Source organism: Lemur catta, chromosome 15 (genome assembly GCF_020740605.2).
Source record: "Lemur catta isolate mLemCat1 chromosome 15, mLemCat1.pri, whole genome shotgun sequence".
Lineage (NCBI taxonomy): Eukaryota > Metazoa > Chordata > Mammalia > Primates > Lemuridae > Lemur > Lemur catta.
The window spans coordinates 55,612,338-55,633,475 of NC_059142.1; the positions used below are offsets into that span (position 1 = coordinate 55,612,338).

At 53.7% G+C, this 21,138-nt stretch overlaps 1 protein-coding gene across 3 annotated transcripts in view; it reads left to right on the forward strand.

The window, feature by feature from the left end:
* RNF213 (ring finger protein 213) overlaps positions 1-21,138 on the forward strand; it is a 90,845-nt gene that overhangs the window by 34,783 nt on the left and 34,924 nt on the right. The window contains exons 19-34 of one of the 3 annotated variants that reach the window (XM_045569629.1): positions 577-726; positions 3,299-3,885; positions 4,960-5,125; positions 5,962-6,179; positions 7,102-7,242; positions 7,352-7,516; positions 8,229-9,381; positions 10,388-10,581; positions 11,135-11,290; positions 12,255-15,863; positions 17,410-17,546; positions 17,926-18,021; positions 18,918-19,036; positions 19,799-19,918; positions 20,400-20,545; positions 20,901-21,048. In XM_045569629.1, coding sequence (XP_045425585.1) covers positions 577-726; positions 3,299-3,885; positions 4,960-5,125; positions 5,962-6,179; positions 7,102-7,242; positions 7,352-7,516; positions 8,229-9,381; positions 10,388-10,581; positions 11,135-11,290; positions 12,255-15,863; positions 17,410-17,546; positions 17,926-18,021; positions 18,918-19,036; positions 19,799-19,918; positions 20,400-20,545; positions 20,901-21,048 — 7,305 coding nt within the window. Of the gene's footprint in view, positions 1-576; positions 727-3,298; positions 3,886-4,959; positions 5,126-5,961; positions 6,180-7,101; positions 7,243-7,351; positions 7,517-8,228; positions 9,382-10,387; positions 10,582-11,134; positions 11,291-12,254; positions 15,864-17,409; positions 17,547-17,925; positions 18,022-18,917; positions 19,037-19,798; positions 19,919-20,399; positions 20,546-20,900; positions 21,049-21,138 lie in introns of those variants that run through there. The other 2 variants (XM_045569630.1, XM_045569631.1) reach the window with 2 other exon arrangements.

Here is a 21,138-nt window from a genome sequence, read left to right on the forward strand (position 1 = left end):
CTTTTCAGCCTTTATAACCCGTAGCTCTTTTTTTTTTTTTTTTTGAGACAGAGTCTCACTTTGTTGCCCAGGCTAGAGTGCCGTGGCGTCAGCCTAGCTCACAGCAACCTCAAACTCCTGGGCTCAAGCGGTCCTCCTGCCTCAGCCTCCTGTGTAGCTGGGACTACAGGCATGCACCACCATGCCCGGCTAATTTTTTCTATATGTATTTTTAGTTGGCCAGATCATTTCTTTCTATTTTTAGTAGAGAGGGGGTCTCACTCTTGCTCAGGCTGGTCTCAAACTCCTGAGCTCAAATGATCCACCCGCCTCGGCCTCCCAGTGTGCTGGGATTACAGGCGTGAGCCACCGCGCCTGGCGTGTAACCCGTAGCTCTTGCAGTAGGTTGATAGGGGTTGGTTTGTAATTCTCCGGGAAATCATGGGGAGGGGATAAAATAATGGAAAACTGCTAAGCGCCGCTTGGCACGCCCACGGCTGCACGCGGACGTGAGCACCAGCAAAGGAGGCAGCAGAAATGGCCGCCTGGAAACCGTGTAGATCCGGTGTGTTGGGTTACTTTGTTGTTGTTTTCCAGGGGAAAAAAGTCTTTCACCCCAGGAGAAGGTGGCTGATATGAAGAAAGTACTGGATTGGAGAAAGGAGGAAGTACTTTTTCTAAAGAAAGAGAAAAGATACGTTGACGGTCTGCTGAAGTTGTGCGAGAGTGTGAAACACCTGGTCCAAGGTGGTGTATTCTTAAGAATCGAAGCAAACCACACTGAGTGGTCTCCAAGGGCAGAGGGTTAGAGGAGAATACAATACAAACGAGTCACCATAGCGGAGCTTTATTTTGGAGGGAAGGCTTCCTACAAACATTTTTAACAAAGTTACACGTGCGTTTGCCAGAGGGCGTCAGTTTCACCTCTTTTGGAGCAATCTTTCTGGTACTTACCTGCACGGCTCTCAATAACATACATGGTGTTTCCTGGATTTTTCCGGTGTCAGCATCTTACCGAGGTCCCCGTGTGGACGATGAGGGCTTAGATCTCCGCGTGTCTGGTCTGCGCCTGTGCACGTAACCCTTCCCTCTGCCACCGCTCCCCGCTGTGTCGTGATTTGAGATGGATCAAAATTTAGTGTGTAAATCATCCTGACTGTGTAAATGCTCTGTTCACAAGGGAGCCGTGAAATAGACCGAAATGATCTTTCTGTTAATACACTTCTTGCACAAACTGTTTTCCATAGAATTACAGTTCTTGTCGTTTGCTTTGTGTTCATTGTATTTATTTCTAATTCAATCCCAAACTCTACCAACTGTCTGAATCTCCTCTGAAGACAATCAGTTTGGTCTTTGAGAAGGAATGTGCCAGAACTGGGCTGGAGGTGCTGTCCTGAAGTCATCGCCCCTGCCTCTCTCCGGGGTTAGAGTCTCGTTCCTGTCTCCTTTGCTTGCTCTCTGCCGCCTGTGTCTCGGTAGAACATGTCCTCTGTCACCTTCCTGCATCCCTGCGTGCCTGAGGATACCTGCCCTCCTCCTAGGCCAATCGCCTGTGCATAGAACTACAGACTGGAAATCATCTTCCTTCGGAAATTTGGGCGTGTCGGTCTGTTTTGTCTCTGCAGTGTTGCTGTTGAGAAGTCTGATGTGATACTGACTTCCGATCCTTTGTGTGTGAAATATCTTCCTCTCTCTGGGAGCTCTTGAGATCTTTCCGTCCCTAATATTCCAAAATTTCGTAATGTGTCTTGGCATGGATCTATTTTTCATCTACTGCATTGGGCATTAGTAGGTAGGTGTTTCTAATGTAGAAATCTAAGTCCTTGAGTTCTGGGAAATTCTCTTCAATTATTTATTTTTTTCTCATGCTGAGATTCATAGTGGATCTCAGACCTCCTGGAACGGTCGTCTAACTTTCATCATTTTTCTCTATTTCCTGTCTCTGCTTTTTGCTCTGCTTTCTGAGAGATTTCCTTAGAACTTGGTCTTCCAAACTGTCCATTGAATTTCTTATTTCAGCCCTCATGTATATATTTAATTTAAAGGAATTGGTTTTTTTTCTCCGAATAATCCTTTTTAAACATTATCCTGCTCTTGTTCGTGGTTGTAACAACTTACCTAGCTGAGATTACTGACGTTTTGCTTTAGAGGTTTTCTTTTTCTTTCCCTTGCATAGTTTCCTGTTTCCTCCGGGCGGCTTTCACCTGTCAGTTTGTTTTGACTTTCCTCCTGTGTCTGGAATTGTTTGTCTGTTTTTATGACTAGAGAGCCCCGACACATGGCTTGGACCCTGCGGGCCTGAGCTGGCCTTCTGGACTTCGTGCCGCCCTGGGGGCCCGAGGCTGGGCCCTGTAGCTGGTGTGTGCCTGAGGCCTCTCTCTTGGGCCGGTCAGATTTCCAGTCTGCTGCCGGTGCCAGGTTTCTGGGAACCAGGAGGGAGAAGAGGGCTGGCGAGGCCTGGGCACCTGCGTGCCATATTCCCGCAGCCCTGTGTTCAGCGGGGCCCCCGCCCTCCTCTCTCCCCTTTGCCCACCCCTGTCACTCTCCCCTGTCGCCCTCCCCCTCCCTCCTCCGGGACTGCGGTGCGTGTCCTCTGGTTGCTTCCTGAGAAAGGTGTGTGTCTGGAAATGCCCTTTTTCACCATGTTTCTGTGACTTCCAATCGAGAACGCTCTGCATTATCCTGTCTAGAAAATAACCCACCTACCGCCTGCCGGGGTGCGGGAGGGGTGACCCACCTGCAGTGTCACCAGGTGGGCGTGAGAGCTGCTGTCCTGCACCACGTCTTCACCAGACTTTGAACCCGGCCACCTTGTGTCATCAGCACCTCCCGGTTTCCAATGACCTGCACAACCAGTGTCTGTGCTTTTAGGGAATCCTGAGATAGAAACCGGCTGGACCTCAGCGTTCCCCACTGTGGCCTTAGGATTCTGTGTTCTCAGGCCTAATATGTCATTTACTGCTGGTTCAGCTGGTTTTCAACTTGCAAAATTTTGTTGCTGTTTTCTCCTTTTTTGCTCCTCCTTCCACGCTTGTTGGTTTATGACTTTTTAAAAGCAATTTCTGTTCTGTCGTTGGAATGGGATTTGGGAGAGAGTGAAGTAGATGCGTGTTTTCCAAGTGTCGTCTTTACCTGGGTCATGATGCTGTCTTTACCGTGGAGACTGACGACTCAGCCATGGCAGGGCAGGCCTGTGCGTTCCTACTGAGCAGCTGTGTTTGTGTGAGTTTCCTTAGAGAAGCGGGGACAGTAACACTGGGAAAGTAGAATGAAACGCTGTCGTTATCTGACTTCTGACATGTTCTTATTGTTTCTAAAGTGGACTTTGGAAAGGTGGCAAGAAGACACTCCGAGGACCTTAGCAGTAAACGATTGAACGAAGCCGTGACGGTGAGACTGCCCGCCTCCTCGTACCAGCCGAAGACAACACACTACAACTTGAGCCCCCAGATCCGAGAAGTGGCTGAAAAGGTAGACTTGCTAAGGGACAGCCACATCTTCCAGATCCTGTGGAAGGAAGCCGCAGAGCGTCTGAGTGAGCCTGAGGAAGAATCAGGAAGGCAAATACTGCAGCTCGTCGAGGCGTATAATGATCTGTATCGTCCTTGTTACAAAAAGTTCCTTGCGCTTTATGAGGATCTGAAGTCAGGAGAGGTCACCTTTGCAGAGATCGATGTCATCTTCAAGGACTTTGTGAATAAGTACGGTGAGCTGACCGCAGAGCTCCACGCCATGTGTGCTGTGGACAGCCAGGACCCGAGGGACTGGGTCCGGGAGCGGGTCGGGCAGATCAGGGAGTACCACAGCCTGCACCAGGCGGTCCGCGCGGCCAAGGTCATCTTGCAGGTCAAAGAGGATCTGGGACTGACCGGCGACTTCAGTGTTCTCTGCACGTTACTGCAGTTCGTAAGTTACTTGCTGGGGACTCCGGAGGCGTGCGGGGGTATGTCCTGCCTCAAACTCCTTGGGCCCCTTGAGCTTTCTGGCTGTGAAAGCCGTACGGGGTGATTTAGCAGCTTCCTTGAAGGTTCTCATTTGTACTGTACTTGAGGCCTGAATATACCAAGGGCTTCACTTTTCCCTTTATTTATAAACAGTGTGACTGCTCCTTCGCCATGAGAGTTTTCTTGGGTCAGTGTGAGGATCAAAGATTCAGGAAGGAGCAACGATGCTTTTAGTAATCAGATATTTATAAAGAGTAATAACTGGGGCTCTTTAGGTTACAGAAGCAAAAAAGGAAAATACTTTGTTGGCTGTCCAGTCGTATCCTCTAGTTCTATCGAGAAGCCGTAAATGGCCCAGGTGCGGTGGCTCACACCTGTAATCCCAGCACTGTGGGAGGTCAGGAGGGAGGATCACTTGAGGTCAGGAGTTTGAGACCAGCCTTAGCAAGAGTGAGACCCCTGTTTCTACTAAAAATAGAAAAATTAGTCATGTGTGGTGGCGCATGCCTGTAGTCCCCTCTACTCACTCGGAGGCTGAGGCAGGAGGATCACTTGAGCCCAGGAGTTTGAGGCTATATTGAGCTGCGAAGATGCCACTGCACTCTACCCAGGGTGACAGAGTAAGACTCTGTCTTAAAAATAAATAAATAAAGAAATACATAAAATGATAAGAAGAAAGTTAAAAAATGTTAAAAACAGTAATGATAAGTTGTTTTTGTTACAGTTAAGAAATGAGTCTTTTGCTGTCTGTTTTTTAGGTGAGCATTTATGAGGTGTGTGTTACCTGTATTATAGTACAGACCAGTGTGACAGTGATTGCAACTTACCACAAATTTGGAATCAGATACACTTAAACCTGAATCCCAGCAGCATGTCCTTGAGTAGCTACTCTGGACCTGTGTTTCTTTATTGATAAAGCAGAAAAAACAACACGTACCTGGGGGTGGGGGCTGCTGCTGGGGTGGCCGGCGTTGCCACTCAGACTCTGGGGTTGCAGGTGACGAGTTCGGGTCCACAGCAGAGCTTTGTCTTGCAGACTGATAACTTTGATGACTTCCGCCACGAGAAACTGGTCCAGATCAGCCCGCAGCTCATCCGGGCCAAGAAGATGCTGGAGGACATCGGCGCTGCGCGGTGCCAGTGTCTGCAGGCGCTGTCCCGGAGAAAGGAGTTCATCAGCTGGGTGCGGGAGGCGCTGGGAGGTAAAAGCCAGGAGTCTGGAGAGGGTTTCCAGATGGTTCTCTGTGTAGTGTGCCTGACCGTTGGGAAGTACCTCCCCTTGGTCACGCGCTGCGTGGCGGGCGGAAAGGCGCGACTGTTCCTTGGGAAGGTGGGCAGCGTGCGGTTCGCTGGCCGCCGGTGGAGTCACATCAGCACAGCCCTTCTGGCGTGCTGGGCGCAAACCACCCCTGCACGCTCTGCTCCGTGGACGCTCGCCGGCCGCAGCTGGGGATCCTTTCCTGCACAGTCTCGTGCCCCTCAGCTTTTCCTTTTGGTGGAGCAAGGAGAGCTCTTGCCCACGAGAGATTCTGTCCCAACATCTCCACCGATGTGGTGCATTTCTTGGCAGCATTTTAGTTCTGTAGCTTTGATGCCTTTGCCCGAGTTCAGAAGGAAGAAGGAAGGTGGGACAGGGGGCCGGCGGGCGGCGCTGGTGTGTGGCGGGGTCGGGGCTCAGAGGCTGCGCTGGCTCCAGTCTCAGCAGGAGCTCCACGGCTTCCAACGGTGGACTTTTTGGTCTGCTGTTGTGAGACAGGGTCTCACTCTGTCACCCAGGCTGGAGTGCAGCGGCACACTCACAGCTCACTGCAGCCTCCAACTCCTCCCCAAGCCATCCTCCTGCCTCAGCCTCCCAAGTAGCTGGGACTACAGGCGCCACCACCACATACCTGTATTCTTATTGAAAGCAGAAAGTGGACACAACCTTAAAAATTCATTAAACATCCATTTATAGCGTCGCTAAAGAGTCCTGTGCAGGACAGAGCTGCGTGCCCGTGTGGAGCAGTCCTGTGCTGACCTCCTCTCCTCTCTTCCCAAGGCATCAACGAGCTGAAGGTGTTTGTGGACCTGGCTTCCATCTCGGCGGGAGAGAACGACATAGACGTGGACCGCGTGGCCTGTTTCCACGACGCCGTGCAGGGCTACGCGCCCCTGCTGTACAAGCTGGACCTGACAGCGGGGTTCGGCGTGTTCATGGAGCATGTGAAGGAACTGTGGAAGGCTCTGGACAACGACCGGCACCTGCCCGATAAACTGGTGAGTCTTGTTCCTGCTCCAGAGCAGACCGTGTTGAACATAGCGTTGCTCTGGCAACGTCAGGGGAAATGCAAATGCCGTAGGTTTGTACGCAGCCGTTTAAATTGATGTTAAAAGGTCTTTCTTCACAAATGGAAATCCTTTCCCCATCTTGTTATGTTGGCGGGATACAAAATTGCTTATAAGCAATAGTAAACTGGCACAAAACACGTGGAAAAAAGATGAAAAGAAAATACGCTAAAATGTTACCTGTATTTTTCTCTGAATGGTAGTAATTGTCATTTTATTCAGTCACTTTTGGATATTTTTCGTGTTTTCCACAATTGACGTGGATTAATTTTGTATCAGAAAAGGTGAACATTTAAGTGTAAGGAAACTACCGGTGCCAGGGACTGAGTGGACTTACAGGCGTCCCTGGTGGTCCAGGGCCCAGGGCGTCAGGACAGCTGGCTCCGCGGGTGGCTGGGGCAGGGTGTGGCCGAGGCAGGAGCAGGTGGGGCCGTCCCACTGCTGCTGGAGGCCACATCCAAACGGCCTCCGTTGCCGTCTCTCCTTGATTCTCTGGTCACACTCAGGACCCCAGCAGGACACTGGGCCCTTACGCCCCCCGGCCCTGTTACAGCTGGCGTCACTGCGCGAGTGCAGAGCCAGCCATGGCGCTTGCCCTCATCCACGGATCCAGAGTCACAGGCCACGGGCACCGGGCACTGGTGGACGTGTGGGCGCAGGCTCATACAGAAACAGCAGCCCTGCGTGGCGGGTCCTGAGGGACAGGCAGAGGGATACAGGAGCCACCTGACCCAGTCACGGGCACTGCTCCTGGGGAAGAGTGACCGGAGCCTGCCCTGCGGAGCAGAGGTGGGAGGAGGAGGAGGAAGGGTCGCTGGGACCACGGCCTGTACCTCTCCTTCTGTCCCAACAGCATGATTCTGCCAGGAACTTGGAGTGGCTGAAAACAGTGAAGGAAAGTCACGGGTCTGTAGAACTCTCGTCCCTGTCCCTGGCCACTGCGATCAACAGCAAAGGCATCTATGTGATCGAGGCACCTGAAGGTGGCCAAAAGGTGAGCGACCCCGTCCCTGGGCGCGGCTTTGGGCGGTGCTTGCCCGGCTGCCGCACGCCCAGGGGCTTCCGCCGCCAGAGAAGAACCTCTAACGTGTGGACTTGCACAGGTTTCCCCAGACGCGGTTCTACGCCTGATCCTCCCCGAGGGTCACGGTGGCCACGAGAAGACACGGGACTACTCTCTAGACGAGCTGAAGGAGCTTTTAAACAAGCTGATGCTGATGTCCGGCAAGAAGGATCACAGCAATGCGGAGGTGGAGAGGTTTTCTGAGGTGAGCGCGTGTACGTGTGCGGCACCAAGTGGTCATCGCACGGCTTGGGCTGGGCGCTGTCACAGCTGAGGCACCTGAGACAGTGGGAGGGTCTGAGCTGGGGTCTGAATGGCAAGACTGGCTCTGCTCTTAGGCCCACCCAGAGTGGAGTTCGCGAGTCGCATGGTGCACGTGGCCCAGGTCGTGGCCCCAGAGAGAAGTCTACGGCGGGCAGGCCCTTGGGGCAGTGGTTCTCCTTAGGGTCCCCAGAATGAGCTGTCACGCGCTGGCAGGTGGTCCACCATTCTGAAGAAACCACCCAGCGGATAGTTCTTAGAAACTTAAATTGCTTCACTTACTCTGCAAATCGGCGAGAGTCCAAACACATAAGATTTAGACGGGCATCCTTCATCGAAACAGAAACATACTGATAAAGGTGGACTGGTTCATGTAACAGTGTTTCAATTTTATTGTGGGTTCTTTCTTTAGAGTTCATTTGTACTTTGCAAATGATAACCTTTATCTCTGCGACCTACTGCTTCCCAGAGGGTGGCCGCTCTTGTTAGGCCGGTGACATTGATGAGGAAGGAAGGCCTTCTGTGCCCCAGGTCACATGGGGAACCAGTGCAGAGAAACAAACCCGAGTCCTTCGGCGACAAGCCTGCGTGTGGGTCTAACCGGCGTGTCGCCCTCTAGTACAGCTCCGCCATGTCTGCCCTCGTCCTGTCCCCAGGTGTTCTGCAGCGTGCAGAGGCTCGTGCAAGCCTTCCTGGACCTCTACTCTGCCGGGAACATGCTGGTCAGGAGCTGGACCGCCGAGGTCTACTGCTCGCCCAGGAGGGACGTCTCCATCCGCATGGACTTCGGCCTGGGGCTGGTGAACCAGCTGACGGGGAGTGGGGACGTCACCGGGCTGCTGGAAGCCATCTGCAGGCAGATGGAGCACTTCCTGGACCACTGGAAGAGGTTCGTGACCGAGAAGCGCATGGAGTACTTTCACCTCAACTTCTACACGGCGGAGCAGCTGGTTTACCTGAGCACTGAGCTCAAGAAGGAGACACCCAGCGAAGCTGCCCTGACCATGCTGTCCTTCCTCAAAGGCCACTGCACCCCGAGGGACATTGTCAGGGCCTCTGTGGGGCATGACGAGGAGGCCACCAGGTACCGCGTGCGGCGGGTGGTCCGGGAGTTACAGCTGGTGCTCTCCGAGTCCAGCCTGGTGGACAGGCTGAAGGCCATCATGGAAAAGTCCACGGGCTGCTTGAGTGCCTTCCTGCCCGACTGCCTGGACCTGGACGCCCTCGGCCGCTGCCTGGCCCACCTGGCGGTGATGGGCGGGCCCGCCCCGGAGCGGCATCTCCCGCGGGGCCTGCACGTCGGCCGGCCCAACCTCGTCGTCTGCGGCCACTCGGAGGTGCTGCCGGCTGCCCTGGCCATCTACATGCAGGCCCCGGACCAGCCCCTGCCCACCTATGACGAGGTGCTGCTCTGCACCCCGGGGACCACGTTCGAGGAGGTGGAGCTGCTCCTGCGCCGCTGCCTCACCCTGGGCTCCCGCGGGCGCAAGGTCTACAGCCTGCTGTTCGCAGACCAGCTGAGCTACGAGGTGGCCTGCCAGGCCGAGGCGCTCTTCCAGGGCCTGTGCACCCAGTGCCACCGGGAGGACTACCAGCTGGTGATGGTCTGCGACAGTGACCGGGAGCACTGCTACCTGCCCTCGGCCTTCAGCCAGCACAAGGTCCTCGTTACTCCCCAGGCTCCCCTCGAGGACATCCAGGCCTACCTGGCGCGTCATTACCAGGTCCCAGAGCAGAGCCTGTCGGCGGCGGCCGCGTTCCGGGACCGGATGTGTGTCGGGATTGTGGCCTCGGAGAGAGCGGGTGTCGGTAATGAGAGTGGGGGGCACTGTCTCCGTCTCCAGGGGCTACCGACCGCCTGCCTGCCCCGCGGCGGGCGGTTCAGAGGGAGCCCTTCTGCAGGTGGGGACGCAGTGTCCCAGGAAGGGGACAATATCCCGCCTGGTACCAGAGCGGGACACCCTTTCTCACCTGGTGTCCCGAATCGGGAGTTCCTGGGACCCCTATGCCCTTCCTCCTCTAAGCAAATTTCTCTGCAGTTTACTTTTCCCCCTTGAACCCCAGTGGTCTCTCTGGGGTTGATGCTGGTGGACGGAGCAGGCGTGTGACCGCTCTGCCTGAGAGAGGCCGATGCCTCTGGACCCGCCGGTCAGTGACCATCACGTTCCCCTGGAGGGAAACAGCGGTTTCCATTCTCTTGCCCCACTAACAGTACTACATTCTGTTGGGACAAAGGTGCTCTTCCTCCCCCTACCCCAGCGTGTCTTTGCTGTCACTGTCACTCACAGTCGGGCACTGCTTAATAATGTTCCCATCGACAGTGGACCGCGTATATGGCGGTGGCCCCCTAAGATTAGAATACCGTATTTCACTGTGTGGGTCTACGTTCAGATCCACAAACGCTCGCCACTCGCAGCTGCCTGCGGTGTTCAGGACAGTCCGGGCCGTACAGCCGTGGCCGGAGCAGCGGCTGTGCCGTGTGGCCTAGGTGTGTAGCAGGCGAGGCCTCCTAGGTTTGCGTGAGCGTCTGCGATGCTCACACCACTGCTCAGCCGCCTAATGACCGTTTCTCAGAACACGTCCTCGTCATCCAGTGACGCGTGACTGTGTTTACACCGCTGTCATCCGCAGCAGGGATATGGCCAGGACAGTGAGCGGGTGACAGCTGGGGCGTGTGAGGACTCAAAAGTGTATTCTTCGATGTTATGTTGCCTCGGTTTTAAATTTTATGCGGAAGGAAGTAACTTCCAGTACATCTTTGTGGATCCCTCACTCTGTCCGCAGCCCTGGGGCCTGATTCCCATCTCTGTTACAGGAAAGTCTCTCTACGTGAAGAGATTGGGTCACAAATTGAAGCTGATGTTAAACGGCAAGAAAGTGCCTCTGAAAACTATTCGGCTGATCGAGCCCCAGGTGGACGAGAGCCAAGTCCTGGGCTCCCTCCTGCCGTTCCTGGATGCAAAGTATCAGAAGAAACCCGTGATATTCCACGTGGACGTGACCTCTTCGGTAAGTGCCCCCGAATTCCAGCTGGATGGCCCATCAACAGAGACAGAATCCCACTTTGTGACTTCGCCTCCTCCCTGTGTAAAGAATTTCTTGTTTCTACGTGGACAGTCCTGTATTTCTCAACAATAAGGGTATGTCCCGAGAAATGCACCGCTGGGCAGTTCCACAGCCGCGTGACCAGCACTGGGTGTGTCACACAGACCTGCGTGGTCTGGCAACTGCACGGCGCGGCTCCGCAGCCTGGCCTGTGGCTCTGGGGCTGCAAACCGGTACGGCGCGTGCCTGTGCCGAATGCTGTGGGAAATTGTGACACGGTGGCATGTGTGTATCTAAACCTAGAAAAGTATGGTAAAAATACAGTATCATAATCTCAAGGGAACACCGTGGCATAGGTGACCCGTTCACTGAAACGTCGTTTTCAGCGCATGGTTGGCGCTTGCCCGTGTTAATGATCAGTATCGCTCTGTCAAAGAACAAAACAAGAGGATGCTTAGGGTTGGAAGGACTCGTCATCGCTCTGTGTATTTACAAACCCATGTGATTCTGCCCTTAGGTGCAGACTGGAATCTGGGTGTTTCTTTTCAAACTCCTCGTTTTACAGTACCTAATGGATATCAATGGGAAAATGTGGCTCCGGAACCCGTGCCATTTATATGTCATCGAAATCCTGGAGGGGAATTCAGTGCTGCCCAGGAGGGCTTCGGCGCTGGTCTGTATCGTGGGGCATCGTCACCTGGTGGGGGAGGGTCTCCACTTCCTTCAGGGCCCCTGCAGGGGACTGATGCGTTTCAGTGACTCCACGCTTTTGCCTTACTGAAGCAGCTGAGTGCAGTGTTAGTAAAGAAAACCTAATCTTTAAACTTGTTTTTAAATAATGTCTGGAATAAAAATACTCTTCTGGCCAGGTGTGGTGGCTCATGCATATAATCCTAGCACTTTGGGAGGCTGAGGCGGGAGGATCACTTGAGGCCAGGAGTTCGAGGCCAGCTTAAGCAAGAGCAAGACCCTATCTCTACAAAAAATATAAAAATAAGCCAGACGTGGTGGCGCCTGTAGTCCCAGCTACGCTGGGAGGCTGAGCCAGGAGGATCACTTGAGCCCAGGAGTTTGAGATTGCAGGGAGCTGTGACGCCACTGTACTCCAGCCCAGTGACAGAGCAAGCCCCTGCTTCAGAAAACAAAAAATACACTTTTATTAATCAGCAGTATCTTAAATTTGTTCAGTTTAGGTGTAATGCTGTATGTCACAGTTTAAATCCCAGCTGTGCGCTGAATATGGTAAATTCATTTGCTGAGAGAGAGGTCATCTTTCTTGCCAGCTAAGATGGAAAGGAGACTTTTGTGGGAAACTTCTTAGCAAAAGGGAGTTTTATGCTCACACACGTGTATATACGTCTGTGCTTAACGGGAAAGTCTAGTTTCAGGAAGTCGGGCTAGAAAATGGCCTGTCTTCCTAAGAGTGCAGCTCCGCCACTCAGCCTCCACGACACCTTAATGTGCAAAAAGTACCCTGTGTAAAAAGTAAAAAGAGTCTACGGAAAGCTACATATTTTTAAATGACTTTTTTTTTCATAACGTTTCATCCAGGACAGATCCCGTGGAGGGTCGAAACACGAAAAGCGTTTGTCAGGAAACTCAGTTGTAACCGTGTTATCCATGTCTCTCCTTTCCAGGGTGCACGTGCCCCCCAGTTCAGCTTTCTTGACGTCTTCCCGAAAGTCACCTGCAGACCTCCCAAAGAAGTGATGGACATGGAGCTGAGCCCTGAGAGGAGCCACGGGGAGCCTGGGATGGATTACATAGAGTTCTGCAGGGAAACTTTCCAAAGACCTTACCAATATTTAAAACGATTCCATCAAAACCAAAACCTAGACCTGTTTCGGTACAAAGAAGGCTCCGTTGAAGGCACCCCGGAGGAATGCCTCCAGCATTTCCTGATTTACTGTGGGGTGATAAACCCATCCTGGTCAGAGCTTCGGAACTTCGCGGGGTTCTTGAATTACCAGCTCCGAGACTGTGAGGCTTCTCTCTTCTGCAATCCAGATGTTATTGGAGACACACTGAGGGGCTTCAAGAACTTTGTGGTGACTTTCATGATCTTTATGGCAAGAGATTTTTCCACACCAACACTTGACACTTCTGACCAAAGCCCAGGGAAGTACACGGTCCCCATGGATGGCGTTAAGGAAGAAGATTTGGCCCCTTTCTCTCTCCGGAGGAGGTGGGAGTCAGAGCCCCACCCGTACGTTTTCTTCAACGATGACCACACCTCTATGACATTCATAGGCTTCCATTTGCAGCCCAACCAGAATGGCGGTGTGGACGCCATCAACCACTTGAATGGGAACGTGATCAAGAGAGACGTCATGACCGTGGAGCTGTACAGGGGGCTGCTGCTTCAGAGGGTGCCCTTCAATGTCGACTTTGATAAGCTGCCCAGGAACGAGAAACTCGAAAAGCTCTGCCTGGCCTTAGGGATCCAGTGGCCCGTTGACCCGGATGAAACATACGAGCTTACAACAGACAACATGCTCAAGATCCTTGCCATCGAAATGCGGTTCCGATGTGGGATCCCAGTGATCATCATGGGAGAAACTGGCTGCGGGAAAACCAGGCTCATTAAATTCCTGAGTGACCTGCGGCGTGCCGGTGCCAATGCTCAAACGATAAAGCTGGTCAAGGTCCATGGAGGAACAACTGCGGACATGATCTACTCCAAAGTCAGGGAGGCTGAGAACGTCGCCTTCCGCAATAAGGCCGAACATAAGCTGGACACCATCTTGTTCTTGGACGAAGCCAACACAACGGAAGCCATAAGCGCTATCAAAGAAGTCCTGTGTGACCACACGGTGGATGGCCAGCCCCTGGCTAAGCACTCCGGCTTGCATGTCATAGCCGCCTGCAACCCTTACCGGAAGCACTCCGAGGAGGCCATCTGCCGTTTGGAGTCTGCCGGTTTGGGCTACCGGGTCAGGGCAGAGGAGACGGCAGACAGGCTGGGCTCCATCCCCCTGAGACAGCTGGTGTACCGCGTCCACGCTCTGCCGCCGAGCCTGATTCCTCTGGTGTGGGACTTTGGACAGCTGAATAACACTGCTGAGAAGCTCTACATCCAGCAGATCGTCCAGAGACTGGTGGACTCCGTCCGCCTAGAACCAGACGAGGTTGGTGTGATCACAGAAGTGCTTTCTGCCTCTCAGGGCTTCATGAGGAAGAGGAAGGATGAGTGCAGCTTTGTCAGCCTGAGGGATGTGGAGCGCTGTGTGAAAGTTTTCAAATGGTTTTATGACCACAGCAAGATGCTTTTATTAAAACTGAATTCGTTGGTCTGCGAGTCCAACACCAGCAAAAGTCATGTCAAGAGAGACCCCATCCTCTGGTCCCTGGTCCTGGCCATCGGCGTGTGCTATCACGCCTCTTTAGAAAGGAAAGACTCGTATCGCAAAGCCATTTGCAGGTTCCTTCCAGAACCGTATAATGACAGCAAGATTATTCTGGAGGAAATAACTCGAACACAGGACCTTTTTCTGAATGGTGTCCCTCTGAGGAAAACCATCGCCAAGAACTTGGCTTTGAAGGAGAACTTTTTCATGATGGTTATCTGCATTGAGCTTAAGATTCCTCTCTTCCTGGTGGGGAAGCCTGGCAGCTCCAAATCTCTTGCCAAGACCATTGTGGCTGACGCCATGCAAGGCCAGGCCGCTCACTCAGATCTCTTCCGGAGCCTGAAGCAGGTCCACCTGGTGTCGTTCCAGTGCAGCCCACATTCCACCCCGCAGGGCATCATAGGCACCTTCAAGCAGTGTGCCCGCTTTCAGCACGGGAAGGACCTGCAGCAGTACGTCTCCGTGGTGGTGCTGGACGAGGTGGGACTGGCGGAAGACTCACCCAAAATGCCCCTGAAGGCTCTGCACCCACTGCTGGAAGACGGCTGCATTGAGGACGATCCTGCCCCTCACAAGAAGGTCGGCTTCGTGGGCATCTCCAACTGGGCCCTCGACCCCGCCAAGATGAACCGGGGCATCTTTGTGTCTCGCAGCAGCCCCAGCAAGCAGGAGCTCATGGAGAGCGCCAGGGGCATCTGCGCTTCCGACAGCCTCGTTCAAGACAGAATCCAGGGCTTCTTTGCACCCTTTGCCAGAGCCTACGAGACGGTGTGTAAGAGCCAAGACAAGGAGTTCTTTGGGCTTCGTGACTACTACAGCCTCATCAAAATGGTCTTTGCCAGGGCCAAAGCCTCTAATAGCAAGCCTTCCCCACAGGATATAGCGCAGGCTGTCCTCCGGAACTTCAGCGGCAAAGATGACATCCATGCTTTGGACATTTTTACAGCCAGCTTGCCTGAGGCAAAGTGCTCAGAAGAAGTCAGCACTGTGCAGTTGATCAAGCAGAACATCTACGGGGCTCTTCAGAAGGTGCCAGGCAGAGAGCCGGACGAGGTGGACTCCCGCTACTTACTCGTGCTCACCAAAAACTACGTGGCCCTGCAGATCCTGCAGCAGACGTTCTTCAGTGAGGGCCAGCAGCCGGAGATTATTTTTGGTTCCAGTTTTCCCAAGGACCAGGAGTACACCCAGATCTGCAGAAATATCAACCGAGTGAAGATCTGCATGGAAACGGGCAAGATGGTGGTGCTGCTGAACCTGCAGAACCTCTACGAGAGCCTGTACGACGCGCTCAACCAGTACTACGTCTACCTCGGGGGTCAGAAGTACGTGGACCTTGGTTTGGGGACCCATCGTGTCAAATGTCGGGTTCACCCAGACTTCCGCCTGATAGTCATTGAAGAGAAGGACGTTGTGTACAGACACTTCCCCATCCCCCTCATCAACCGGCTGGAGAAGCACTATCTGGACCTCAACACCGTGCTGGAGAAGTGGCAGAAGAACATCGTGGCTGAGCTCGAGGCGTGGGTGGCGAAATTCATCCACGTGAAGGCAGATCCGTTCCTAGCCAGACACAAGTACAGCCCTTCTGACGTCTTCATCGGCTACCACTCTGACACCTGCGCCTCTGTGGTGCTGCAGGTCACAGAGAGGCAAGGTCCCGGGGACCCGACCGAGGAGCTGTACCAGAAGGTGTCCACGGAGGCCAGACGGATCCTGCTGGATTGCGCCACCCCCGACGCCGTGGTCCGGCTGAGCAACTCCTTGCTGGGCTTGTTCGCGGCCCAGTCTCTGTCCCAGGAATACTACCACGCTCAGCAGCACAGCTCCTTCGCGGATTTCCTGCAGGCTCACCTTCGCGCGACACACCTGGCACGCCATGCCATCTTCACCGAGGTGACTGTCTTTCTGCAATTTCACTCTGTCCTCTTTCGCCTAAAAGTCCTGAATCCCTAGTGCCAAGATTCAGGATTCTTTTCAAGTCTGTGCGTGGGGATCACAGTGGGTATGTTGAGACTTTTGGTTCTTCTCCGTGCACGTGCCGGGAGGACCGAGTGTTCGTGTGAGTTCCACTTAGCCAGGTTTTGAGTGGCTGCTTCTGTGCGGTGCCCCGTGCTGGCAGCAGCACTGTGTACAACACGCCCGTCAACAGCTGAAGCACCGCGGCTGAGTACCGCGCGCAGGGCACTGGGGATGTAAAAATAAATGGGCCATGCCGGTCCTTGGTCTTGTCCACGTGTAATGCGGGAAGACTGGCGCGTACACGGATGCCGTGGGTATCGCGTGGTAGGTGAATGCCGTGTTCAGAGCAGAGCGGGGCAGTGCGGGTCAGGATACAAGGGCAGACGAGGCCTTCTCTACGAGAGGCCCCTCCAGCTGGCCGGGAAGGGATTATGGGCAGACGGCCTTCATGGGCGAAAGGCAATACAGCACCTTCTGTGTAGACCACAGGGCGCCGTCGACGGAGCTCAGAGTTCAAGGCTGTGAGTACTCAGACGGGGGAGGAGGTGCCAGCAGAGAACTCGTGGAGGGCCATGTGGGTCACGCTGCAGAGCTCTGTGTTTGCTGTGCAGAGGGGAGTGACGGAGGTGTGTGTGTTTAGACGCGTCCCCCTGCCGGGGCGATGGAGAGAGAGTCTGATGAAAGAAAGACCGTTGTAGAAAAGACAGACCAGTGCAGAGGCTGCTGGCACAGGGCAGAGGAGAGGTGTGGACGGAACTGAGAAACAGGATGCAAATTGGCGACCTAGTGACACCTACAGAGGGGCCCTGGGGGGTGGAATCCTGGAGGGACAACTCCCTGGATTCCTCCCTGGAGGGCTGGAGGTTGGCTTCATTGTGATAGATAATCCAGGAACGAGCGACAGATTTTGCGGGGCCAATGGCAAAGTGCATTTGGGACGTGTTTTGCTGTCTGTCCTGCAGTTGGGTGTAGGACTTTGAAGCTCAGTGCTAAGGCCAGGCCTGGAGATGGGATTCACGCAGGAAGACATCAGCATGTCTTAAGGAGCGTTTAGGTTTGCACCGTGGGGCGTGATCCACGGTGGAGGAGAACCGCCAGCAGCGGGGGGAAGGAAGCATCACCGACTGCCAGCTGCTTCTGGAGGCAGGAGTCTAGATTGTCAGAAGAAATGGTGTTTGTGCTGAGCCCTAAAGGGTCACGAGAATCTCAAGTAGGGACCAAAACAGGAAGGGACACAGGCATCTAGGAAGGAGACTAAGGCATCTCTGGGGCAGGGTGAAGTGTTCTCTCCGGTACCTTTTGATCCTGTAGGTTCTGCTGGCCTCAGCACCGCCCTGTTTCTGAAAAATCTGTGGGTTTGGATTCTCTTCTATCTGTACCAGTGCAGAGCCCATAGAAGATGTCGGCTGAACATCCTCAATTTCTGGGATCTAAACCTACTTTATTTCTGGCAAATGATTTGCGTTTCCTACCTTTGTAGATCACCACTTTCTCCAGACTGCTAACCAGTCACGACTGTGAAGCCTTGGCCTCGGAGCTGGCAGGCCGGGCTGAGAAGCCCACGGTGCTGTGGCTGCAGCAGTTCGACACGGAGCACTCTTTCCTCAGAGAAGTCCGGTGAGGAGCCCTGGCCGCCCCTCCGAGGCGTGTTTCTCCCGGGTGGCTCCGGCGCCAGCTTTGGATAACGAGCACTGGGGACGTGTGGCTGGGAAAGGGTCACTGTTGAATCCCCAGGTGTCCTTCTCACTGTCACGTCCTGTGGCCCAGCACCTGCCGTGACACTGTTCTCTGAAACCACTGTCCTCGTATCGTGTTGGGAAGCATTTATTGGGTTTTTAAAAATTTCTCCACGAGATTGTCCATTGATCTTACAGGAGAAAAATCCCACCTGAGTGGTTCTTTCTACATAACCTTTATGTTTTCCATCACTTTAGGGAATTCTGTTACCCGCTTTTTAGGACAGAGAACTCACTTGAATAATTTCCTTTTCTTTCAGAAACTGCTTAACTTGTGCAGCCAGATGTAAAATCCTCATTATTCAGACAGATTTTGAAGACGGAGTTCATAGCGCTCAGCTCATTGCCTCGGCCAAGTATGTCTTTAGTATTTTCCTCAGAACACCACACAGGAAACCCAGAGTTTACTGATGAGCTCCTAAAGAATGTCTTCCAGCATAGTAGCATAATAAATATAGAAATAAAAGGGAGAAGAATGCTGCCCCTACTCATTGCCCCGTGTGGACGAGAGAGACTGGACAGACGAAAAGAAAAGGCTGAAAACAGCACTAACAGTGAAATGCAGGAAGCGTGAATAATAGAGGTTATAATAGGATATAAATGGTTGTCCTTGAAGCATATGTGTGCAGAAATGCTTCAGTAATTATTAATTTTGACTTACATATTTTTTATTTATTGCCAGTTCAAGGGCAATAACGGTATGTAAATGCTTTCGTTCATGTTTAGTAGACATTTTTATCGTGTTCATAAGGGAAATCTGAATTAAATCTGTTCTCTTATTACTTAATTCCCTTATTGCTTAAAGTGAAAGTGATTTCTGGGCCCTTTGAAAGCGCGGATGCCGTATGTCACTTCGTGGCTGGGTTACCTCCCCGTGGGAGACTGGCCTTGGGGACCTGGGCGTGCAGAGCTCCCCCTGGAAGGGCGAGAGGTCAGCGGCCCCACCCATGTGAGTCAGGGCCAGCCCCCTGCGGAGCGCACGCCAGGGTTTCTGGACAACAGAGGGTTGCCACTTCACAGCAGAGGGACACAGCAGCAGGGAAGAAGACGAGCCTGCTAAGAAAGGACTTCTCATCCTCTCCTAAGAGAAGAAATCACAGGCCTGGGGTGTTGTGAAGTTTATTTAAAGCCAATCCAAATGGGAGGCCGTGAGACTGGACCCAACAGCTCTGAGGTCACCCTTGAGCGGCTGCACAACGTCGCTTTGTTTCTTTGCTTGTTCTGTTTTGATTTTTCTTTGTTTGTGAACTAGGTATTCTGCTGTAAATGAAATCAACAAGATACAAGGAAATGAGGGCTGTGTCTTCGTCTATTTCATCGCAAAGCTGTCCCGGATGGGAAGCGGAACATCCTATGTGGGATTCCATGGAGGTAGGACCATAATATTAGTGAATGTATCTATTTAAATACCATTCGAGTTATTTGTCATTTGGTCCTATGTTGTACGTGTCTGAAATGAGAATAATGTAAATCGTAGCAATTTTCCTTTCAGATGCAATTAGATTTCTTACCACTAATTACTGTAAAAAAAAGTCCCAATCTTGGGACTTGATGCTGCATCACTTAGCATTTCCTTTATGTACTTGTAGGCAAAGCCTTGATTAGTCCCTCTGGCCCCACCTGTTGTTAAGTGGACAACAGAGGAGAGATTCCCGACTCGCACCGGCACGGGTGCACCGAGAGCTCATGCCTCTTTCAGGGCTGGGGATGGTATCCTCGAATCTTCCTCTCTTTTCCTGAGTAATAGTGAACAACTATTCGTCATGTGGGAAAACCGTTATTCTAGAAGTAGGGAAACAAATGTAGTCTAATGAATTCGCAGATAATGGAAGGCAGGCCTTGCTGGCATCTCACTAATTACGATACAGCAAATCTAAGAACACATTTATAAAAGAATCACAGACCTTATCCAGATATCCTTCCCAAGTCTGGTATTTCAGGTCTGAAAACTGATTCCGTACTAAAGTCGAGAGATACGTAAAAGAAGCGGGTCAGGTGACCTCCGTGTCGGCACACGCCAGGGTTCCGTCTCCCGGTCACTCGTGCACCATCCGTGCAACTGACCCTCGGGACGCGGAGTGTGTCCCTGCTTAGGACTGACGAGAAGATTCCTCATGGCTTTGTTTGTCACAGGGCTGTGGCGGTCTGTGCACATCGACGACCTCCGGAGATCCACAGTCATGGTCTCAGACGTGACTAAACTGCAGAACATCACTGTCAGTGAGCTGTTCAAGCCGGAAGAGCAGCCCGAGCGTGAGTGGCGAGGGGCGGAGTGCGGGCAGCAGGGGCGGGGGCGGGGGCGGCAGGAGTGCGGGCGGCAGGGGCGGGAGTGGCAGGGGCGGGGGCGGCCGCGCGGTGGTGCTGGCAGGCTGTGCCACCATCAGCTCTGCAGGAGCTCTGCACGGACGTGGCGTGACTGGTGACTCCTGCAGAGCACAGGGCCACGTGGCTGGTAATATTCCCACGTGCAGACGTGGATCTCTGTGAGTCAGCTCTGTCTGCCTCGGTTCCAGGCTGGAGGGCAGGGGTTGCCGTGGGTGGGCTGCACTGAGTGGGTGCCCTTAGGGCTGATCTTCATGACAAATACCCTCCCATCTGGGGACCCACAACGGAGCTGGGGGCTGGGGACGCCTGGGACGTTGGAGCCTAAGCATGCAGACCCCCAGACAGTGCTGCCAGCACTCCCCGTGCCCCCTTCTGAGTGGTGACCGGGTCGCGTTTGCTTCGATTGCAGTGGAGCTGGGACGCGGGGCAGAAGATGACCGAGAGGAGGGGATGGAAACAGAGAGTAGCAGATGGGGGGAAACGGCAGAGGTGGACATGGAAACAGAAAGTTCTGGGAGGATGGAAGACGAAGCCTCCCAGATGGGAGGCAGTGATGTAAGTTCTAGTTTTTCTGCCCCCCCCACGTGCTGCTGGGTGACACTTTGGAGGTGCATCTTCGTACTTGTCCACTGGGAGTTAGGGGAGTCCACGCGGCAGCACAGGGGTTGGGCTGATTTCCCTCCTGCCCACCACGAGCAACCATCTCCTGGTTGGTCGTCAGGGACTCGGCCAAGGGCACCTGTGCCGGCAGGTGGTGGGTCGGCAGTGTCAGCTTTGTCCATGAAGACCCCCCCGTGCTGCTTGTGCCGCACGGACACCCCCGCGGGGCTCGTGGCCGCAGTTTGGCAGTTTGGCTTTCACCCGCCGTGGACGCGGCAGACACAGGAGACCTGGCTGTCTCCACGGACAGGTGCGGATCCTGGACACCACCCGGCTGCTGAGGAGCTGCGTGCAGAGCGCCGTGGGCGTGCTCAGAGACCGCAGCGAGAGCTGCAGGCGCAACATGAGGAGGGTGGAGCTTCTGCTCAGCCTCCTCAGCGAAGACGACCCGTGCAGTGGTGAGTCCTCCCGTCCTCGCCGGCCGTGTGGGCTCTGCCCCGGGGGTGTGACTCACCCCCCAGTGTCGGGCCGACGCCGTTTCCCCCACT